The following is an 18,653-nucleotide window of genomic DNA, read 5'->3' as shown; positions in this document are numbered from 1 at the left end:
TATATAAGGACAAAAGAGTTTAGTTTTCCTCTGTGTCTTCCATCATCTCCCCCCTGCAGACTCAGCATGTTCCCTTCTGCCATCCGGAATTCATGCTGTACATTTAAACAGCACTATGACTTGTACTAAACTTTATGTGGAGGTTAATTTATTCTCATTTCTACATCAAAAGGTAAAGATAAAATAACATTTTGGTTTTTAAAAGATTCTACCCAGCCGTATGATATCCTACAGTTTTTAGCATATCATCCATAGTTTAAAATGTGAATAATACAAATTACCTAATGAAATGATGTTTAGAAATAAGACTGTCTTCCGTGGCCTAAGAGTCATCAGGTATTCTTAAAAATTTTTTTCTTCTGAAAATAAGTCCTAAACAAAGAACACTACATTTAAAGTACCTCAACACAACTGTTTATTACAGGTCAAGAGATCTCATACGAAGTTACAAAAGAGTAAAACTTTCATTTAAAGTGTACCACAGTAAATCAACATGTTTTTGTTTAAAATGGAAAGTTTATTTGCTCAGTACACCAAACAGAATGCAAGCACTGTCATGACAAATATACAGAAATATGCAGATCAACATAAAATAGGAATTTAGTTTAAAGGAAGGGAAATCTCTTTAAATGTTATGACAACGTACTCCCAAGAATCTTTTTTTCAGTTAATTATACATTTCAATAAAATACACGGTAATGAATTAAGTGGAAGTTAGCTTGTGAATTTTTCTTAAAAATAAAAATCCAGCCCTATTAATCCATGCCAGTTAAACACTCTAACTAAAATCTCCAAGTAAGTGCAAACGGAGATGGAGTTAGTTACCTCTTTTGCTTGAACAGCCCCAAGGAAAGCGGTTACTACAAACACAGCAGGCAAACTGTTAAGACCGACCGATCTAGAACATAGCGTTGACCTAATCTCAGTCTCAAGTTGTGCTAAATGCTCATTAGTATGGCACAGTTTGGTCCATGATACGGTTTAATGCCAAGACAGACCCAATTTGTTACAGAAACACACAGATTACTGTTGCTTTTTTTTCTTTTGTTTCTAAATATATATATTTTAAAAAGCCAGGTATACTTCCACATACAAAGGCAGGTTTTCCCTGGAGGAATTTACAGAAAGTAGTCTGGGGTGCGCCGGGTCACGTGAGGCTCTCCACGACGAGGTGCTGGGTCAAACTGAAGGCTATAAATGGCAAAAAAGAAAGCAAATGGTTAAAGGATTTGACGCTGCAGGCAAACCAATCAATAAAGAACAAGACACCGAGGTAGAAAGAGCAGTCCTCGTCTCCCACCTTTTTTGTGTTCTTTATGACTGGAGTGACCCTGGGTAGGTCACTGCAGGTGTTCTCTTTCATAAAACTATCTCACAGAGCTACGGTGAAGATTTAGGCAGACAGGATGTCTGGTTCATGTCTGGCATAAACGGTTTGTAGTATCACTATCAGTTGAATAGAAGTAAAGAGAGCAGACATGCTTGTTTTAGATTTTAGAGGAAAAGCATTCAGTCTTTCACTGTTAAGAATGATGTAATTAGCTGTGGGGTTTCTGTAGATGACATTTACCAGGATGAGAAAGTTCCCTTCTTTGACTAGTTGAGTACAGCTGACCCTTCAACCACACGGGGTTGGGGTCCCAACCCTCTGCAGTTAAAAATCCGAGTATAACTTAAAGCCAAGCCCTCTGTATACGCGGTTCCTCCCTACCTGTGGTTCCAAAGCCCCTGTAGTGCTGTAGTATTTATAGAGTACTAAAAAAAAAATCCACATACAAGTGGACTCACACAGTTCAAACCCATGTTGTTCAAGGGTCAACTATACTTTTATTGTGAAAAGGTGCTGGATTTTGACAAATACTTTTTCTGGCCTTAATGAGATCATGTGGTTTTTGTCCTTTATTAATATGGTTTATTATAAGAACTGATTTTCATATTTTGAACCAACTTCGCATTCCTAGGCTAAATCCCACTTGGTCCGTGTATAATTCTTTTCATATACTTATGGATTTGGTTAATATTTTGTTGCAGATTTTTGTGTCTATACACATAAAGAGTATTGGTCTGTAGTTTTCTTAAAATGTCTTTGATTTTGGTATTAGGGTAATACAATCTTTAAAGAATTGGTTGGGAAGTAATCCCTCCTCTTCTGTTTTTTGTAGGTCTTTGTGAAGGACTGGTGTTAATTCCTTTTTAAACATTTGGTCAATTCACCAGTGAAGCCAACTGGGCCTGGGCTTTTCTTTGTAGGAAGTCTTAAAATTATTAATTTAATTTCTTCATTTGTTATAGGTTTATTCAGATTTTCTGAGTCAGTTTTGGTAGTTTTTCTTTTTGTCTTTCTATGAATTTGTCCAGTTTATCCAAGTTACCTAATTTGTTGCCATATAGTTATTGTATTCCCTCACAATTCTTCTTCTTTCAGTAAGGCTTGTGGGGATTTTGGTAATGTGAGTCTTCACTCTTTTTTTTCTTGGCCAGTCTAGTTAAGGCTTTTCAATTTTGTCAGAAAGAAACAACTTTTGGTTCCGTTGGTTTTCTCTACGGTTTTTGTACTATTTCATTTTATTTCCACTGCTAATTTTATTTCCTTCCATATGCTTGCACTGAGTTCAGTCTGCTCTTCTCTTTCTAGGTCCTGAAGGTGTACCGTTGGTTATGGAGGCTGGAGGTTGGAGATCAGGGTGCCAGCATGGGTGAGTTCTGCTGAGAGCCCTCTTCTGGGTTACATACTGCCAACTTCTAATTCTCTCTCACTTTTAATACAGGCATTTACAGCTATAAATTTCCCTGCAAACACTGCTTTCACTGTATCCCACAGGTTTTGGTACACTGTGTTTTCATTTTCACTCATCTCAAAGTATCTTCTCATTTCCCTGATGATTTCTTCTTTGACCCCCCCCCGCCCGCAAAGGTTATTTAGGAGTGTCTTAGTTTGTACCTATTTGTATATTTTCCAGTTTTTCTTTTGTTATTGATTTCTGATTTCATCCCACAGTGTCTGGAGAACGTACTTTGTATGACTCCAATCTTAAATGTTCTAAGGCGTAGGGTTTATAGCCAAGCACATGGTCAGTGTTGGAGAATGTTCCATGTGCATTTGAGAAAACTCTGTGTTCTGCTATTGCCTGGTGGAGTGTTCTGCAGATGTTAGGGAAAGTTGTAGTGTTTTTCAAGTCTTCTATTTCCTTGCTGATCTTCTGTTTAGTTCTGTTATTGCAGGTGGCATAATAAAGTCTCCAACTATTTTTGTTTGTTTCTTCCTTCAATTCTGTTCATTTCTGCTCCGTATATTCTAGGGCTCCACTGTTAAGTGTTTATGATATATTTTCCTAATAGTCTGACTCTTTATCATTGTGAAGTGTTCTTCTTTATTTCTAGTAACAGTTTTTGGTTTGAAATCTGTTTGGTCTGGTATTAGTATATCCAGTCCAGCACTTTTATGGTTACTATTTGCATGATGTATCTTTTCTCACCATTTTATTTTTAACCTATTTTTGTTTTTGAATCTAAATTATGTTTCCTATAGACATTATAAAGCTAGATATTTAAAAACAAAAACACCAACTTGACAATTTCTGCCCTTTGATTGCATTGTGTTGATGACTCATTCAGTGTTATTGATATGACTGGATTTATACCTGCCATTTTCTTTTCTTTTTTTAAATATGCCTTTCTTTGTTTATTGGTTCCTGCTTTAACTGCTTTCTTTTTAGTAAAATATTGTTTTCTAACATAGTATTTAAATTCCTTTAATAACTTTACCATTATTTTTCTTTTTTAGTGGTTGCTCTGGAACTCAGAATACACTACTTATGAAATTCTACTTCAGATTTATAAATTCTAGTGATTTAAGAGGTATTTACTCCTAGATAGCATATAGCTCCTTTCCATTTCCATTCCCCGTTTTTGGTATTGCTGTTATACACAGTATATGTTACAAACCCCAAAAATTATTATATACACTTTTTAATATAATTACTATAATATATAATTACTATTTTATATACTCTTATGACCCTGAAGAAGCTGAGAGAGAAGGAGAGTGAGTGTATATTTATAGATTTTGTTAAATAACCTTCTCATTTGTATTTTCTTCATATTCTTCTTTGAATTCAAGTTACCATCTGGTGTTACTTCCTTCTTTAGTACAGCTTTGTTCCCACCCACCTCCTCTGTGCTGTTACTATCAAATCTACGGCTGCATTTCTATATATTCTGTTTCTTTTAAGTTCAATTATACTACAAATATATCCTTACTGTGTCATGCAACTGGTTTTTAAATCAGTTAAGAAGGTGCAATTCTACCATCTTCTACTATTACTACCTTGTGTGTGCAGCTGACTTACTTTCTGGTATCATTTGCTTTCAGCCTGAAGTGCTCCCTCTAGTATATCTTGTATGGCAAGTCTGCCAGCATTGAATTCCCTCAGTTTTTGTTTATCTGGGTATGCCCTTCTTTTGTGTTCATTCTGAAGTTGTGCTGGATATGACCTTGGTTTTTTATTTTCAGCACTTTGAGTATGTTTCATTGCCTTTCTGAGGAAATGTCGGCTGATTATTCAATTGAGGTTCCCTCCTGTAAGTCATTTTTCTCTTACTGCCTTCAAGATTATTTCTTTTAGACTCTCAACATTTTGACCATGATGTGTCTGACTGCTCCTGTGTGGATACAGCCTAATGTACGTGCACAGCCATCTTGTCTCCCAGAGTTGACTGTGATGATCTCAGGAAAGCTCTTCTTCACTATCTCTTTCCCTGCTTTTACCTGTTAAAGTTCTCCTTGCTCTCCTCTTTTGCTTGTTGCTACTAGTATCACGGGAGCTATGAGAGCCTTCTTCATTGGTCTCCACCATAATACCCACTGTCTTCAACAAAATACTTAGGCGTGCAATTCTTGACCCTCTGTTCTAAGTAAGGTCAGCCCCCTCAGGCAGAGGTAAGGAACTTTTTGTTCTGCATCTCTCTCTGAACAGAACTTCTATGCCACTGTTCCGGAGTTGCAGGCAGGTATGATGGCCCACTTCTTAGTGACATCCCCTGTTCTAGAGTAGGCACTGAGGCAAGAACTGGGGAGACAGCATTTTCTGCCTGCCACACATGACTGGAACACAGCCTCCACCCTAGGAGCCAGGGAGGGGAAGGGAGTCTCAGCCTGACCGACTGCACCCACTGGGAGCAGAGCCTCTATAACCCCGGACTGGGACAGGTGAGATATGCTGGCACCTGCCCCCCAGGGGGGAGAAACAACAGCCCTGGACTGGGAACCGGGGGAGGGGAGAAGCCCCATCTTCTTGACCACACCCACCCGGGACAGAACGACTGCAGTGTAGTTTCTGTACAGGGGATCTGGAAACAGGAGGAAACACTCGTGACTCAAATTCCACAGACTCTGGTGTTATACTGAGAGTTAGCGGATCCAGAATAAGTGTTTCTGTATTTGCTGTATACATTCAGGACAAATTCCGAACACTTGAAACAAGTGTTTAAAATAACATTTTCCAGTCCAGTGTTTGTTCCTACTGGGGAGAGGGTTTGCCATGTTCCTCACTCCGCTATTCCAGAAGCAAAACTCCTCTACCTCTAACTTTAATAATCCACGTTGCAATTTTCCTTCTGAAAGTGATTACATACAATTAAAATTTAAAGTTACTTACAAGGAATACTTCAAAGTGTCATCTAATTCCATGATAGCAGCCTGGTTCCCACAACGATAACAGTAATTCGGTGCGCTGAAAATGGTAACCACATTCCGATCGTGACACCAATTGTATCCCTGCAGCATTTAAAAAAAAAAAAAAAAATCAGTATTTCACCATAAAATCATAATGTTGACATAGCTAAGTTTAGAAAACTAAACTCAAAAGTTACATGAGTATTCTCTGTGGAAATGCAGTCTTCTGTGTTACCTTATGTGGTGTCCATCTTTAATATGTACACCTGCACTGAGGTTCAGCTATGGAGCTCAGTAACTTTTTCTGCTTAATCTATGCTTGAGATCGAGGCTAGGATGTGTATTCAGATTTCTCCCACAATGATGGAAGATGTCTCAATTCTTCCTCATAAATTATGTCAATTTTTGCTTTACATACTTAGATTCTATTACTAGGTAAATAAAAATTTAGAATTATTCTCTCCTATATAACTGGGCCACTTTTCATCAGCAAAATACCTCTTTTTATTTCTAAATATACTACTGTCTTACAGCCTTTTCTGATTCATATTATTAACTATATTTTGGATAATTATCTAATTGATGTATTAATACACCATTTTCCATCCCTCTATTTCTAGTCTGTGGTATCATCATGTTTTAGATAAATCTCAAATAATGGGTGAATTTTTTGATTATTTATCCAATTTGAGACTCTCAGTATGTTAGGTAAGTAAAAATTTTTATCCATTCCCATTCCTTATGATTATAATGAGGTTTATCTTTACTGTACAAATCTACGTTATTACCATGCTGTTACCCCTTCTGCCTCTGTTGGGTTAGTGAAATTTTCTCTAACATCTTGAAGCCACTCCCTACTGGTTTGGAAGGATTATATTCTATTTATATTCCTTTAATGTTTAAAGAATAGTAACATCATGGTAGAGAAATGTGGCAGGCACCACCTTAACCAAGTGATCCAAGTTAGTTAATAGCACCAGCACTGGGAAAGATCCCATGACCTGATACGATGTGCTGAGAAGGACACATCATCATACTGTGATATGCCCGCCAAAAGCGCACATCCCGAATCATAAGGAAACACCAGCCAAACCATAAATGAAGGCTATTTCTACAAAATAAAATTGCTTGTAGTCTTCAAAAATGTCAAGATTATGCAAAACAAAGGAAATCTGAGGAATGTCCACATCCGAGGGGACTGAATACAGCATGATCCTGGATGAGATTATAGGTGCACACACATTATTAAATTTCGCTATAAAAAAATTTTGCTATAGAGGACATTGGTGAGATAATAAAAATTTGACTAAAGCGTTTATAGACTTAAAATTTTTTTTTATTATTTTATTTTTTTGGCCGTGCTGCGAGGCTTGTGGGATCTTAGTTCCCTGACCAGGGATCAAACTTGTGCCCCCTGCAGTGGAAGCATAGAGTCTTAACCACTGGACCGCCAGGGAATTCCCTGAATAAAGCACTTAGATAATGGTACTATATCAATGAAAATTTCCTGACCTTGATAACTATATTGTGGTTATTTAGGAGAAAGTCCTTATTTTTACAAAACACACATGGAAATTTGGATGTAAAGGAGGATCTCACCTTCAGCTGATGTTCAAACAGCTAAAAAAAAAAGTAATGTGTGAGGGGAAAGGGGAATAGGAAGGGAGAGAGAATGATAAAGCAAATATTAAAATATTTATATTTTAGGAATCTGAGTGTAGGACAGAAAGGAATTTTTTGTTACTATTTTTTTGCAATTTTTCTTGAAGTCTAAATTAATTACAAAAGTGATACATAATTTCGCTTTGGCCAACTAGTACTTTCCCTACTTGCTAAAATCAGCCAAGTTTTTTTTCCTTTCATTTAGGTAATGGGGAGGAATGTTTCTGACATTCTAAGTCATGAAGCTTTATTAGAGAAACATTTATTTGAAACAGAGATCATCATCCTATAAGAAAAGGACATACCTCCATTACAAGTTGGTGAGCACGAGAAACCAGTGTGAGACCATTGGCATGGTTAAACGTTTCAGAAATATCTTGTCCAAATGTGTAGCCAGCGCCGCGTGGTGAAATACCCCACCCACCACGATCATCTGGATCTGACCATAATAGATCACACATTGGGCCCTGGCAAAGAAAATGGAAGTATGCGACGTAAGTTATGAGTATTCATATTTAACTAATCTAGGGTTACCACAATGTGGTTATATTGCTTTCCTTTTCATTAAAACTAAGTTTACCTCATGTGGAACTTCTTGTAAACGATCCAGGGCTCTTATATGATCCAGTGTATCTATGGATGGGGAGAGGCCACCATGGAGGCAGAATATCTGTTTATGAATTTAAAAAGAAAATGAATTTGTTTTATTAAATGCTAAAAGTTAATGGAGAGTAAATAATGGTTACCAATGTCAATCCTAGTAGCTTTTCAAAATAGCATTTAATAATATTCACAGTGGAAAATGTATAATACACAATGGAAAAAAACAAAAAATGCATGATCAGAGAGAGCTGTTAACATTTAAAATACACTTCTTTTTTCTTTATAATCCTAGGTATTTTATATAGTATATTTCCACTTTCTCTAGAATGCGATTTCCATGCTTGTGACCCACCGTTAACTTTTCTGTTGGTTACTGCTGACATATAAAAATTTTAAGTTTCTCTTACAGCAAAGACTCTACTGATTCCTGTTATTGGTTGTAATAGTTTTTCAGTTTTCTAAGAGTTTGCAAAAATATTTTTGTTATTTTGTCCTCAATGTTTATACCGGATTTATTTATTTATTTATTTATTTTTTATTATTATCTTTTTCGCGGTACGCAGGCCTCTCACTGCTGTGGCCTCTCCCGTTGCAGAGCACAGGCTCCAGACGCGCAGGCTCAGCAGCCGTGGCTCACGGGCTCAGCCGCTCCGCGGCATGTGGGATCTTCCCGGACCGGGGCACGAACCCGTGTCCCCTGCATCGGCAGGCAGACTCTCAGCCACTGCGCCACTAGGGAAGCCCTCTAGATGAGTTTTGACCATTATATTTCTTTACTAGACTTTTCAAAAACTGCTTTGGGCCATATTGATCAACTATGTAGTTTTGGTATCTATTTCTGCTTTTTTTTTTTTTTTTTTTTTGTGGTAGGCGGGCCTCTCACTGTTGTGGCCTCTCCCGTTGCGGAGCACAGGCTCCAGACGTGCAGGCTCAGCGGCCATGGCTCACCAGCCCAGCCGCTCTGCGGCATGTGGGATCCTCCCGGACCGGGGCACGAACCCGTGTCCCCTGCATCGGCAGGCGGACTCTCAACCACTGCGCCACCAGGGAAGCCCCTCTGCTTTTATTTTTAATTAATCCAAGTTTATTTTACTGTTTCATTCTTTGAATTAAATGTAATTTATAAATAAATGCACTTCCTTGCATTTCATCCCTTACTTACATCTAAAAGTTTTGGTTTACACTATACTTCCACTTGGTCATTTAAAAATGACTTCTATTTTATGAGTGTTAGTAGAAGACTGTGGAAGTTCCCAAGGAGGTAGATCTGTCCTACTACTCAGAATCAGAAACTGTCACTTAACACATGGTGTATAGATATATCAATAGATGGAAAGGGAAGCAGGAAGATGGAGAGGATGAAAGGAAGAACTTGCTGGTCTCAACGTGTATAAAACTTACCCAGTTCCCTGTTCTGAAACTTGAAGTATAAGGGAAAGAGGCAGAAAAGGCCGAGGAGATGCAGAAAGAATGTCATGTCAATCTAGACCCTAAATTACTAACAGAAAATCTTTTCCTACTTTTATCTGTCCCCACATACATACCTGCCCATCTACTAAAGCTGTAAGTGGCAGATAGTCAAACAGATCTGTAAAGTATTTCCAAACATTGGCATTCCCATACTTTCGCAGACATTCATCATAAAAGCCATATACTTGGGTAATTTGTCGGCTTTCGTGGTTTCCTCTCAATATTGTAATACGTTCTGGGTAACGCACCTGAAGGAAAAGGCAAAGAAACCCATGGAAGTATTCTTACTAGTGTTATGCTAAGCACATTAACCTCTGACCCATTTCTTTAAATGGTCCTTCAGTCTGCTAGTACATTAAATGTAAATTTTTTCAGAATAAAAAATTTTCTCATTCATCACCAGGTCCTCTTGATTAACCTTTGAAATATTTTTTTATGGCCATCCTTCTTCATACTGTGTATCCATACTCCCCTCACTGGAATCCTTATTAACTGGTAACTATTTTATTATAATAAAATCGTATCTGACTCTTTGTCTCCAATATCTTTTTCATACTCAAATTATCACTAGTCTTCTTAGTCTTTCCAGAACACTATGACTTTTTAATGCTCCACAGACACAGAAGAGATCTGGACCCAAGACAAACTCTCTACAGACTAACTTCCCCCTCCCTTTTATTTCCCACAGAAGAATGTATTTGCCAACAGAACACAAAAACAGGCCCTGCCAGGCTGAGATGAAGATGGTGAGGTGTAGGAAGGAAATGAATAACTTTTTTTTATATATCTTTGTTATGCTTTAGTTCACTTCCTAGAACCTGTATATTTTACAGTATTATGTTGAAAACCAACTTTTTATGATGCACATGTATTGTTAAAATTTTTCATAAATAATTAAATATTTGACAATTTTGGGGAAAAAAAAGAAATTTTAGACATGTCAAAAAACCCCAAAAACAGGCCCTGCCAAATGTGGGCAAGATTTCAAATGTATTTATATAGCTTCCTTTCCATAACAGAACACAGAGACATACTTTATGGCATACTTTTTGGTTAGCAATGTGTCTGATAAGAAGTATAAAAAAGCATCAGATTCTGCAAACCAAAAAGCTGCAAATGCATACTTCACACGTATTCACTAAGCATCCATTATGTGTCCAGCACTAAGCATAGAGTTCAAATCTAGTACCAGGTCCACACAAATATAATACATGAATTCTGCTGGTTAGGGACTAATTTCACTTAAGGAAGTATGAGAAACAAGGCAATACACCACTATGTAACATAAATAAGGGATGGAGAGTACATTTTACGATAATTTAGAGTAGAAGGAGTAAAGCTAAGGTGGTTGAAGGCTTCATGGAAGAAGTAGGACTTGAGCTGAGTCTTGGCAGAAGGGGTAAGAAATCAGAGACAGAGTAATCGTTTGGGGAAATCAGGTAAATATTTGGAGATAGCCAGAGCACTGAAATACTCTGATCTGAGGCGAAGAGTTTATGCTAGCAACTACTAGCAGCAAATTCAGGCTAGACAGTAGAGGACCAGCCAAGGAATGTGAGCACGATTCTGCAGGTAACACAGAATCATTGAAGAGTTGGGAACAGTGGAGTAACAAGATGAATGTTAAATGAGAGAGGTTTAATCTGGCAGCATATGCAAGGTGGATCTGGAGGGGTCAGATCTTGGAGGCAGAAATATTAGCTACCACACTACTGCACTAATTAAAGTGTGAAGTGATGAAGATATACATTGTATGATAGTAAAAACAGAAAGACAGGAATAACAGATTTTGCAAGGCAAGAATTTTTAAAAAACTTATTAGTTGACTATATATGAGGGATAAGTTGACTAAAAATGATTCCAAGACTTCAGCTATGGATTACCTACAACAATAATTTACCAGAAGTAGGCAGGAGAGGTTTAATGTATCTTTTTCATGTCTCTCTCTCAAAAGATGTAAAATGAAGTGTTATTTTAAGGGGCTATAAAGTGAATGGATCATAAGCTAGAACATGTGATATGCAATGCCGCCACTCTTGCCTTTTGCCTATTAAAGCTTGAAAAAAAATAAATAAACTTCATTAACCATACCTTTAATGCCACAAGAAGAGTCACAGTCTCCACAGAATAATAACCTCTGTCTACATAGTCACCCATGAATAGATAGTTTGTATCTGGTGACTTCCCACCGATTCTAAAGAGTTCCATAAGATCATGGAATTGACCATGCACATCTCCACAGACGGTAACAGGACAACGGACCTCTTGCACATTTGATTCTTTTGTTAAAATTTCCTTAGCCTGTTAAAAAAAATGAAATCAACAATTAAAAAAAAACTTCTATCACAATTTTTTTTTTTTTTTTTTCCGGTACGCAGGCCTCTCACTGTTGTGGCCTCTCCCATTGCGGAGCACGGGCTCCGGACGCGCAGGCTCAGCGGCCATGGCTCACAGGCCCAGCCGCTCTGCGGCATGTGGGATCTTCCCGGACCAGGGCACGAACCCGTGTCCCCTGCATCGGCAGGCGGACTCTCAACCACTGCGCCACCAGGGAAGCTCCTATCACAAATCTGAAGGCATCATTTCTTGTCTATTAAAAGAAAATCTGGAGGAAAAAACCACCTGAATGTGTATTATAAAATCATAAAACTAAAACCACAACAAGATTCCACTTTACACCTACTAGGATGGCTAAATATAAAAGAATTACAAGTGATTTTGAGGATGTGGAGAAATTGGAACTTTCACACAGTGTTGGTGAAAATCTAAAATGGTACAACTGCTGTGGAAAACAGTCTGACAGTTCCTCAAGGTGTTAAATATAAAATTACCAGGTGATTCAGCAATTCCATCCCTAGATACATACTTAAGAGAAATGAAAACTTAAGTTTACACATGTTCATGGCAGCATTACAATAGCCCAAAAGTGGAAACCACCTAAATGTCCATTAACTAATGAATAGACAAATATGGTATTATTCAATGGACTATTAATAATAAAAAGAAAAAGAAATGACGTCCTGACACATGCTATAACTCTGAAAACATATTAAGTGAAAGAAGATAGTCACAAATGGTCATATATTGTATGACTCCATTTACGTGAATTGTTTAGAACAGACAAATCTACAGAGACAGAAGATTAGGGTTGCCTAGGGCCGAGAGGTAATAACTAAGGGGCATGGGATTTCTATGCCTATTCTCATACCCTATAGGCAGGAATGCACATATCTGGAAAGCTAACAAAATGTAAACTGATCTGAGGCAAAGACTGCCTAACCTCAATATCCACTATCCCTTTCCTTCTCAATAATTAAACTCATTGTATTCAATCAGATAGCCATGCTCCGAGCTGAAAAACTATATTTCCCAGCTGCCTTAGTCCAGGCTGCCGTAACAAATAACAGACTAGGTGGCTTAAACAACAGAAATTTATTCCTCACAGTTCTGAAGATTGAGAAACCCAAGATCAAGGTGCCGGTTGATTCGATTCCTGGTGAGGACCCTCATCCTGGTTTGCAGAGGGACGCCTTCTTGCTGTGTATGCCTTCTTCACATGGTATTAAGAGAGAGAGGTCATCTCTCTAGTGTCTCTTCTGATAAGGGGCACTAATTCCATTCATGAGGGCTTTACCCTCATGACCTAATTACCTGCCAAAGGCCCCACCTCCAAGTACCATCACACTGGGGATCAGGCATCACCTATGAATTTTGAGAAGATACAAATATTCAGTCCATAGCACCAGCCTCTCATGCAACTACAAATGGCTGTAAGACTAAGTTCTGGTCTGTATGATGTAAGGAGTGTTATGTGGGAACCAGAAAGTTTCCTTAAAAAGGGGATGTGCCCTTCATCACTCTCCATCCTGTTTCCTAGAATGTATATGTGATGGCTGGACTCCAGGAGCCACCTCTACCACAAAGAGGGGCTTGCTCTTCCCTAGGAAGAGCAAGCAGAGTGCTGGAAGGCGTGGCAGGCTGACAAAACACACTGCAAAGCGATGCTCCCTTCCCGATCACCAGAACCTGTGTATATTACCTTGTATGAAAAAGATGTGATTAAGCATCTTGGGGGAGGCACTTATCCTAGATTATCCCAATAGGCCCTAAATGTAATTACATACACCCTTATTAGAGAGGGAGAGGGAGTTTTGAGACAGACACACGGACAGAGAAATCATGTGAAGAGAGAGGCAGACTGGAGTGGCGTGGCCAGGAGTGCTAGCAGTCTCCAGACGCTGGAAGAGGCAAGGAACGGATTCTCTCTCACAGCCTCCAGAGGGTGCGCGGCCCTGCTGACACCTAGGTTTTGGACTTCCAGCCCCCAGAGCCGTGAGAGATAAATGTCTGTTGTTTTAAGCCGCCCAGTTAGTGGTAATTTGTTACAGCAGCCCCAGGAAACTAACACAGCAAGATGTCTGGTTTCCTGATACCGCAGTGGAGTTATCACCCCTGGACTGCCTATCTCCAGATTTTCCTGCACATGGAGAAGTACAAACTGCAACCTTGGTTCAGCCTTTATTATTTTGGATTTTCTGTTACACAAACCAAACCTAACACTAACTGATACATGGTTACACATTGGACCAAGCAACTCCACTTCTAGGCATCTACACTATGAATAAAATCAGATAAATATGTATGGATATAAGTAAAGGAATGACTGCTTTTAAGAAAAAGAAAAACGAAACTATAAATGTACACTGGATAGTTAAGAAAACAAATATGAAACATCCACAGAATGGAATACTAAGTAGACATTAAGAATGTTATAGAAGTATATTTGATATAATGGGTATCTGGTATATAAATGAAAAAGGCAAGTCACAAAACTACAAGATCCCCTGTTTAACAAGAAAAACTGTCTAGGAGTTCCACACCAAGAAAACTGCTCTAACGATTTTCAGACACGATCATGTTAGGTTCTTCAAATAGCTGGTTCAGATCACAGGACCAAACTTTCACAGCAGAGTCATTCAAGTCAAGCCCAAAGCATTAATGAACTGGGGTTAAAGACAAAAAGTCCTTAATATAAAAACCAATTTATAGGGACTTCCCTGGCAGTCCAGCAGTTAAAGGCCTCGCCTTTCCAATGCAGGGGGTACAGGTTCAATCCCTGGTTGGGGAGCTAAGATCCTACATGCCTTGTGGCCAAAAAACCATAAAAAACATAAAACAGAAGCAATACTGTAACAAATTCAATAAAGACTTTAGTAATGGTCCACATTAAAAAAAGAAAAAAATCTCTGAAAAAACCCAAAAACCAATTTATAGAAGCCAAATCCCAAAGTTAAAAGGATCCTAGTATAATGGCTGAAGATTGAGAAAACAAGTAGCAGAGAGGTCTTTCAAGAGCAACATAACCTCCTGCAATGGAACTAACAACTGGACAAAGTCATGGCAACAAGCTTAAAAGTGAGTAAAATCACTATGTCATCTGCTTAGCAAGCATCAAGTAATTTGTTTTTCAAGTCAAATGGGAGCAAATAACCAACATTTTCCAGAAATATTTAAAACAGAATCCTCAAGTCATGTAACGTTAAGAATTTTTAACAAGCTCACCCTACTTAAAGAACCTACTAAAGGAAGTATTACCAAAAACAGAGGAAAGATTCCTTAATATACAGTTCCCACAGAGGACAAGTTAGGAGGCTGATAAGCCGTTCGCTCTGATGTGCACCGTACACCGCAATCACGTGACATATCAAAGTATTCCTGAAGAGTAAGGTTCATGTATCCATGTCACATCTGTCAGGTGTCCAGTATAGGCCAGGCACCAGAGATAAAAAGAACAGGTAAACTCTCCACCTCAAACACGCTGGCTTTGATGAGCTCAAACCAAACAAAATAAAAACTTCTGTTTACAGAAAGAGATAAAAGAAAAATGCCTGGGGAAATATTTACAGCACACAGGATAACACTAATACTGACATCTGTAGTATAAAGATATTTGTAGAATAAGTTACAATATGCCTCAAAAATAATTGATTCAGTCAATCTTAATTAAGAGGTCACATTTTTGAGAGGCCCAAGAAAACTACTTATATGAAAGCATTTGAGAATATAAAGCTCTGAATCAGCCTTCATTGTTTAAACTGTTAAATGAAAGAAGGTTTTAAACTATTTTTATAACAGTTGACTTAAAATGTAAAGTTATATTTTCTGTATTTTAAATCAAAAAGTTAATTTTTAAGTCTAGGTAGGGAGATTTTCTACATTGATGGCTTTATTAGTTCCCAAACTTGTAATTAGTTCCCAAACTTGTAATAGTGACACTATGAAGTTTTGTTGAAAAACTTTTATTCACTTACTATACTGATCTCAAGTTTTAAGAGTAAAAAGGGGTCACGAGACTAAAAAGCTTGGAAATCATTATATTAATGCATCTGTTCTGTTGACCTACATGTAAGATGTAAGATGAAAGATAAGGGTAGGTCGGTTCACATTACTACAAAGACATGTATCATTCACCTCAACTTGCTTTCAGTGACTATTTCGTCCTATTACACCAATCCAAAACACTGATGTTAGAATACATAAAACAAAATCCCAACGAAAGTCTGTATACACACTGTTAGAATCACAAAGAAAGTCAGTCTACCTCCAGGTTCATCTATGCCAACTGGATGCACCTAGCCCAGACTTTTAACCTGAAGTGACTCTAAGCAGTAGAGACAATGGCAAGTTCTACTCCCACACAGGTGTTCTCTCCAGCGTTCTAAATCGTTTCTATGGTATGATTTTGACTGCGGCTCCAATCTCTCTTTAATTTCTGCAACATTTCCAAGCTTGGTTCTCCAGCTTGCCTTCTGATTCTAGGCTACTAAACATTCTTCTGGCAAATGACATTTCTGCTTAAGTTAGCCTGGTAAACTTCCCAAGAGTTATGAACAGTGTAGTCCATATTTTTCTTCTCTTTGCCTATAATTAGTTAGAATGAGATATGTGCAGAAGTCTTCCAGAAAAATGAGTTCTCCCATTTGAAATCTAACTGTGTAACCCTAAGACCTATATACACTTCAGTTTCTTCACTGAGACTAGGTATCTGTGAGTCTGTGTCTCTCTAAAATGTGAAGTCTTACCTTCCACATGTGTAATATGGAAATAGCTATGCTTTTCCAAATTCAAATTCTCTAAGGGTTGATTCTTAGCTGTGTGGCAAAATACATTATTTTATTATCATCATGTTACTGAAGTATCTTCTTCTCAGGGGGGAAGAGAAGACCTAAACTGTGGGTTTATTTTTCTCATGTAACAAGAAGCCTGGACATAGGCAGCGCTGGGTTGGTGCAGCTTCTCAAGGACCATTGGGGCAGCAGACTCTTTCCCTTCACCTTCTCTGCCATCCTTAGTAAACAGAATCACCATCTCATGGTCATAAAATGATGATGCATCTGTAGGCACTGCATCTGGTATCTTACTCAGCAAGAAGGGGCAAAAGGCCAAAGGGCACATGCCAGTCTAGTCTATCCATCTCACAAAGTTTTCCCAGAATTCTCACTGGCCAGCTGAGACACATGCTCCCTGCTGCCCAATCAGTCACTGGGGTGGGGCGAGAATGAGGGCAGAGCTGCTACAAGGTGTAATTCCAATTAGAACTGAAGGAAATTTTAGAGATTATCAAGTGTCTCCTTAAAGGTCTGGCAAACGGCCAGAAATGTCCGAGATCACAAATGAAACAGCATTTTTACCAAGTTTATTCATAAGATAGCTTCCCAATTTTGTTCAGAAAAAAAATCAAACTGAAGAGCATAAGTCATTAGAGAGTTCAATTGGACCCGATGTCTATTTTTGTGATTATTAATTTAAAAAAAATACTCAGCCGATGGTTCCAACTCTAAAAAGGAAACCTGCTTCATATACGAACATTATCATTACTGTCTCACTTTAAATATAGAAATAAAAAGCCCCAAAATGTAAATATTATCCAATTCAATTAAAAAAATTTATTTATTTTTGGCTGCGTTGGGTCTTCGTTGCTGCAGGCAGGCTTTCTCTAGTTGCGGTGAGCGGGGGGCTACTCTTCATTGCTGTGCGCAGGCTTCTCTTGCGGAGCACGGGCTCTAGGCGTGTGGGCTTCAGTAGTTGTGGCACATGGGCTCAGTAGTTGTGGCTCACGGGCTCTAGAGCACAGGTTCAGTAGTTGTGGCGCACGGGCTTAGCTGCTCCGCGGCATGTGGGATCTTCCCAGACCAGGCCTTGAACCTGTGTCCCCTGCATTGGCAGGTGGATTCTTAACCACTGCGCCACCAGGGAAGTCCCACAATTGTTCTTTTAAGGATATATGGTTATCTTAACCCAGCACGTTTTATAAAACTATGAGGATGGGTTAAGATATGTGATTTACAGTGTGTGTGTGTGTGTGTGTGTGTGTGTGTGTGTGTGTGTGTGTGTGTGTGTGTGTGTTTGCTTTACCATAATACTTCCTAAGCTTTTATCTACATAACAGTGAAGTACTTTGTCAGGCCAGAGCCAGCCCCCCTCCAATATTTTTATCTTTACTGTACAGATTCCTGATGTTTCTAAACACTTGATTTATAGCTAACACCCTTTATTGTAAAGTGATCTTACTGTGAGATCACTCTGGCTTGCCTTCAAGGAAAGAATGTGCTGGACTGGCAGAAGTAAGTATACAGTTCATCTGATACTTGGAATTCTCAGTGTAAAAACCCTTGTGTGTCAGGAGTCCCCAAGACCAGCCCCAGGTTTGGTGGTGATTCATAAAAGAAGGTCCACACAACTCAGCACGTAGTTGTACTCATGGCTATGATTTATTACAGCAAAAAAGCAAAATCAGCAAAAAAAGGCACATGGAGCACAGCCCTGAGTAAATCGAGCGCAAGCCTCCAGAGTCCTCTCCCAGTGGAGCTGCAGAGAGTGAGCCTAACACCTGCAGCAGCAAGCTGAAGCTACACATGTGAAATCCGTCAGTCACGGGGAAGCTCATTAGAGGCTCTGTGCCCAGGATTTGTAAAGGGGAGCTGGTCACATGGATACCCCCTGCCTAGCATGTACCAAAATTCCAGACTTCAAAAGCACAGCACGTGTTCCGCATAAATCACACTGTTTGCATAAACAGTTTAGGCACAGCGAGCCACGCTTAACAGGGAATGGTGGGAAGCCTCCCAAATCCAAGTTTCCAGACACCAGACAACCTTGAAATGAGGCCTTTCTACATACAGTGGGCTTAGGACTGCTACACTCTTTTCTGTACACCGTGTAATTCTATATATAATTCTCACGA

General features: G+C 38.7%; 1 protein-coding gene and 1 long non-coding RNA gene across 5 annotated transcripts in view; one reads left to right on the top strand and one right to left on the bottom strand.

Moving 5' to 3' along the window:
- Positions 1 to 398: 398 nt before the first annotated feature.
- The window catches only part of PPP2CB (protein phosphatase 2 catalytic subunit beta), a 30,719-nt gene continuing 12,464 nt past the window's right edge, over positions 399 to 18,653 (bottom strand). For 2 of the 4 annotated variants that reach the window (XM_060136292.1, XM_060136296.1), the window contains exons 2-7: positions 11,501 to 11,710; positions 9,484 to 9,657; positions 7,917 to 8,006; positions 7,642 to 7,803; positions 5,658 to 5,776; positions 399 to 1,191 (exon numbers count right to left, since the gene is read on the bottom strand). In XM_060136292.1, the coding sequence (XP_059992275.1) occupies positions 1,119 to 1,191; positions 5,658 to 5,776; positions 7,642 to 7,803; positions 7,917 to 8,006; positions 9,484 to 9,657; positions 11,501 to 11,710 (828 nt within the window). In that variant the 3' untranslated portion in view covers positions 399 to 1,118. Of the gene's footprint in view, positions 1,192 to 5,657; positions 5,777 to 7,641; positions 7,804 to 7,916; positions 8,007 to 9,483; positions 9,658 to 11,500; positions 11,711 to 11,912; positions 12,015 to 12,852; positions 12,960 to 18,653 lie in introns of those variants that run through there. The other 2 variants (XM_060136293.1, XM_060136295.1) reach the window with 2 other exon arrangements.
- On the top strand, positions 8,578 to 9,070 carry LOC132512586 (uncharacterized). Its single transcript, XR_009538228.1, has 2 exons — positions 8,578 to 8,767; positions 8,987 to 9,070. It is a non-coding gene; the product is annotated as an uncharacterized LOC132512586 (long non-coding RNA).

The sequence above is a fragment of the Lagenorhynchus albirostris genome, chromosome 21 (genome assembly GCF_949774975.1).
Source record: "Lagenorhynchus albirostris chromosome 21, mLagAlb1.1, whole genome shotgun sequence".
Classification (NCBI taxonomy): Eukaryota; Metazoa; Chordata; class Mammalia; order Artiodactyla; family Delphinidae; genus Lagenorhynchus; species Lagenorhynchus albirostris.
Note: the sequence above shows the minus strand (reverse complement) of the source record. Positions and strands in the feature narration are given on the sequence as shown.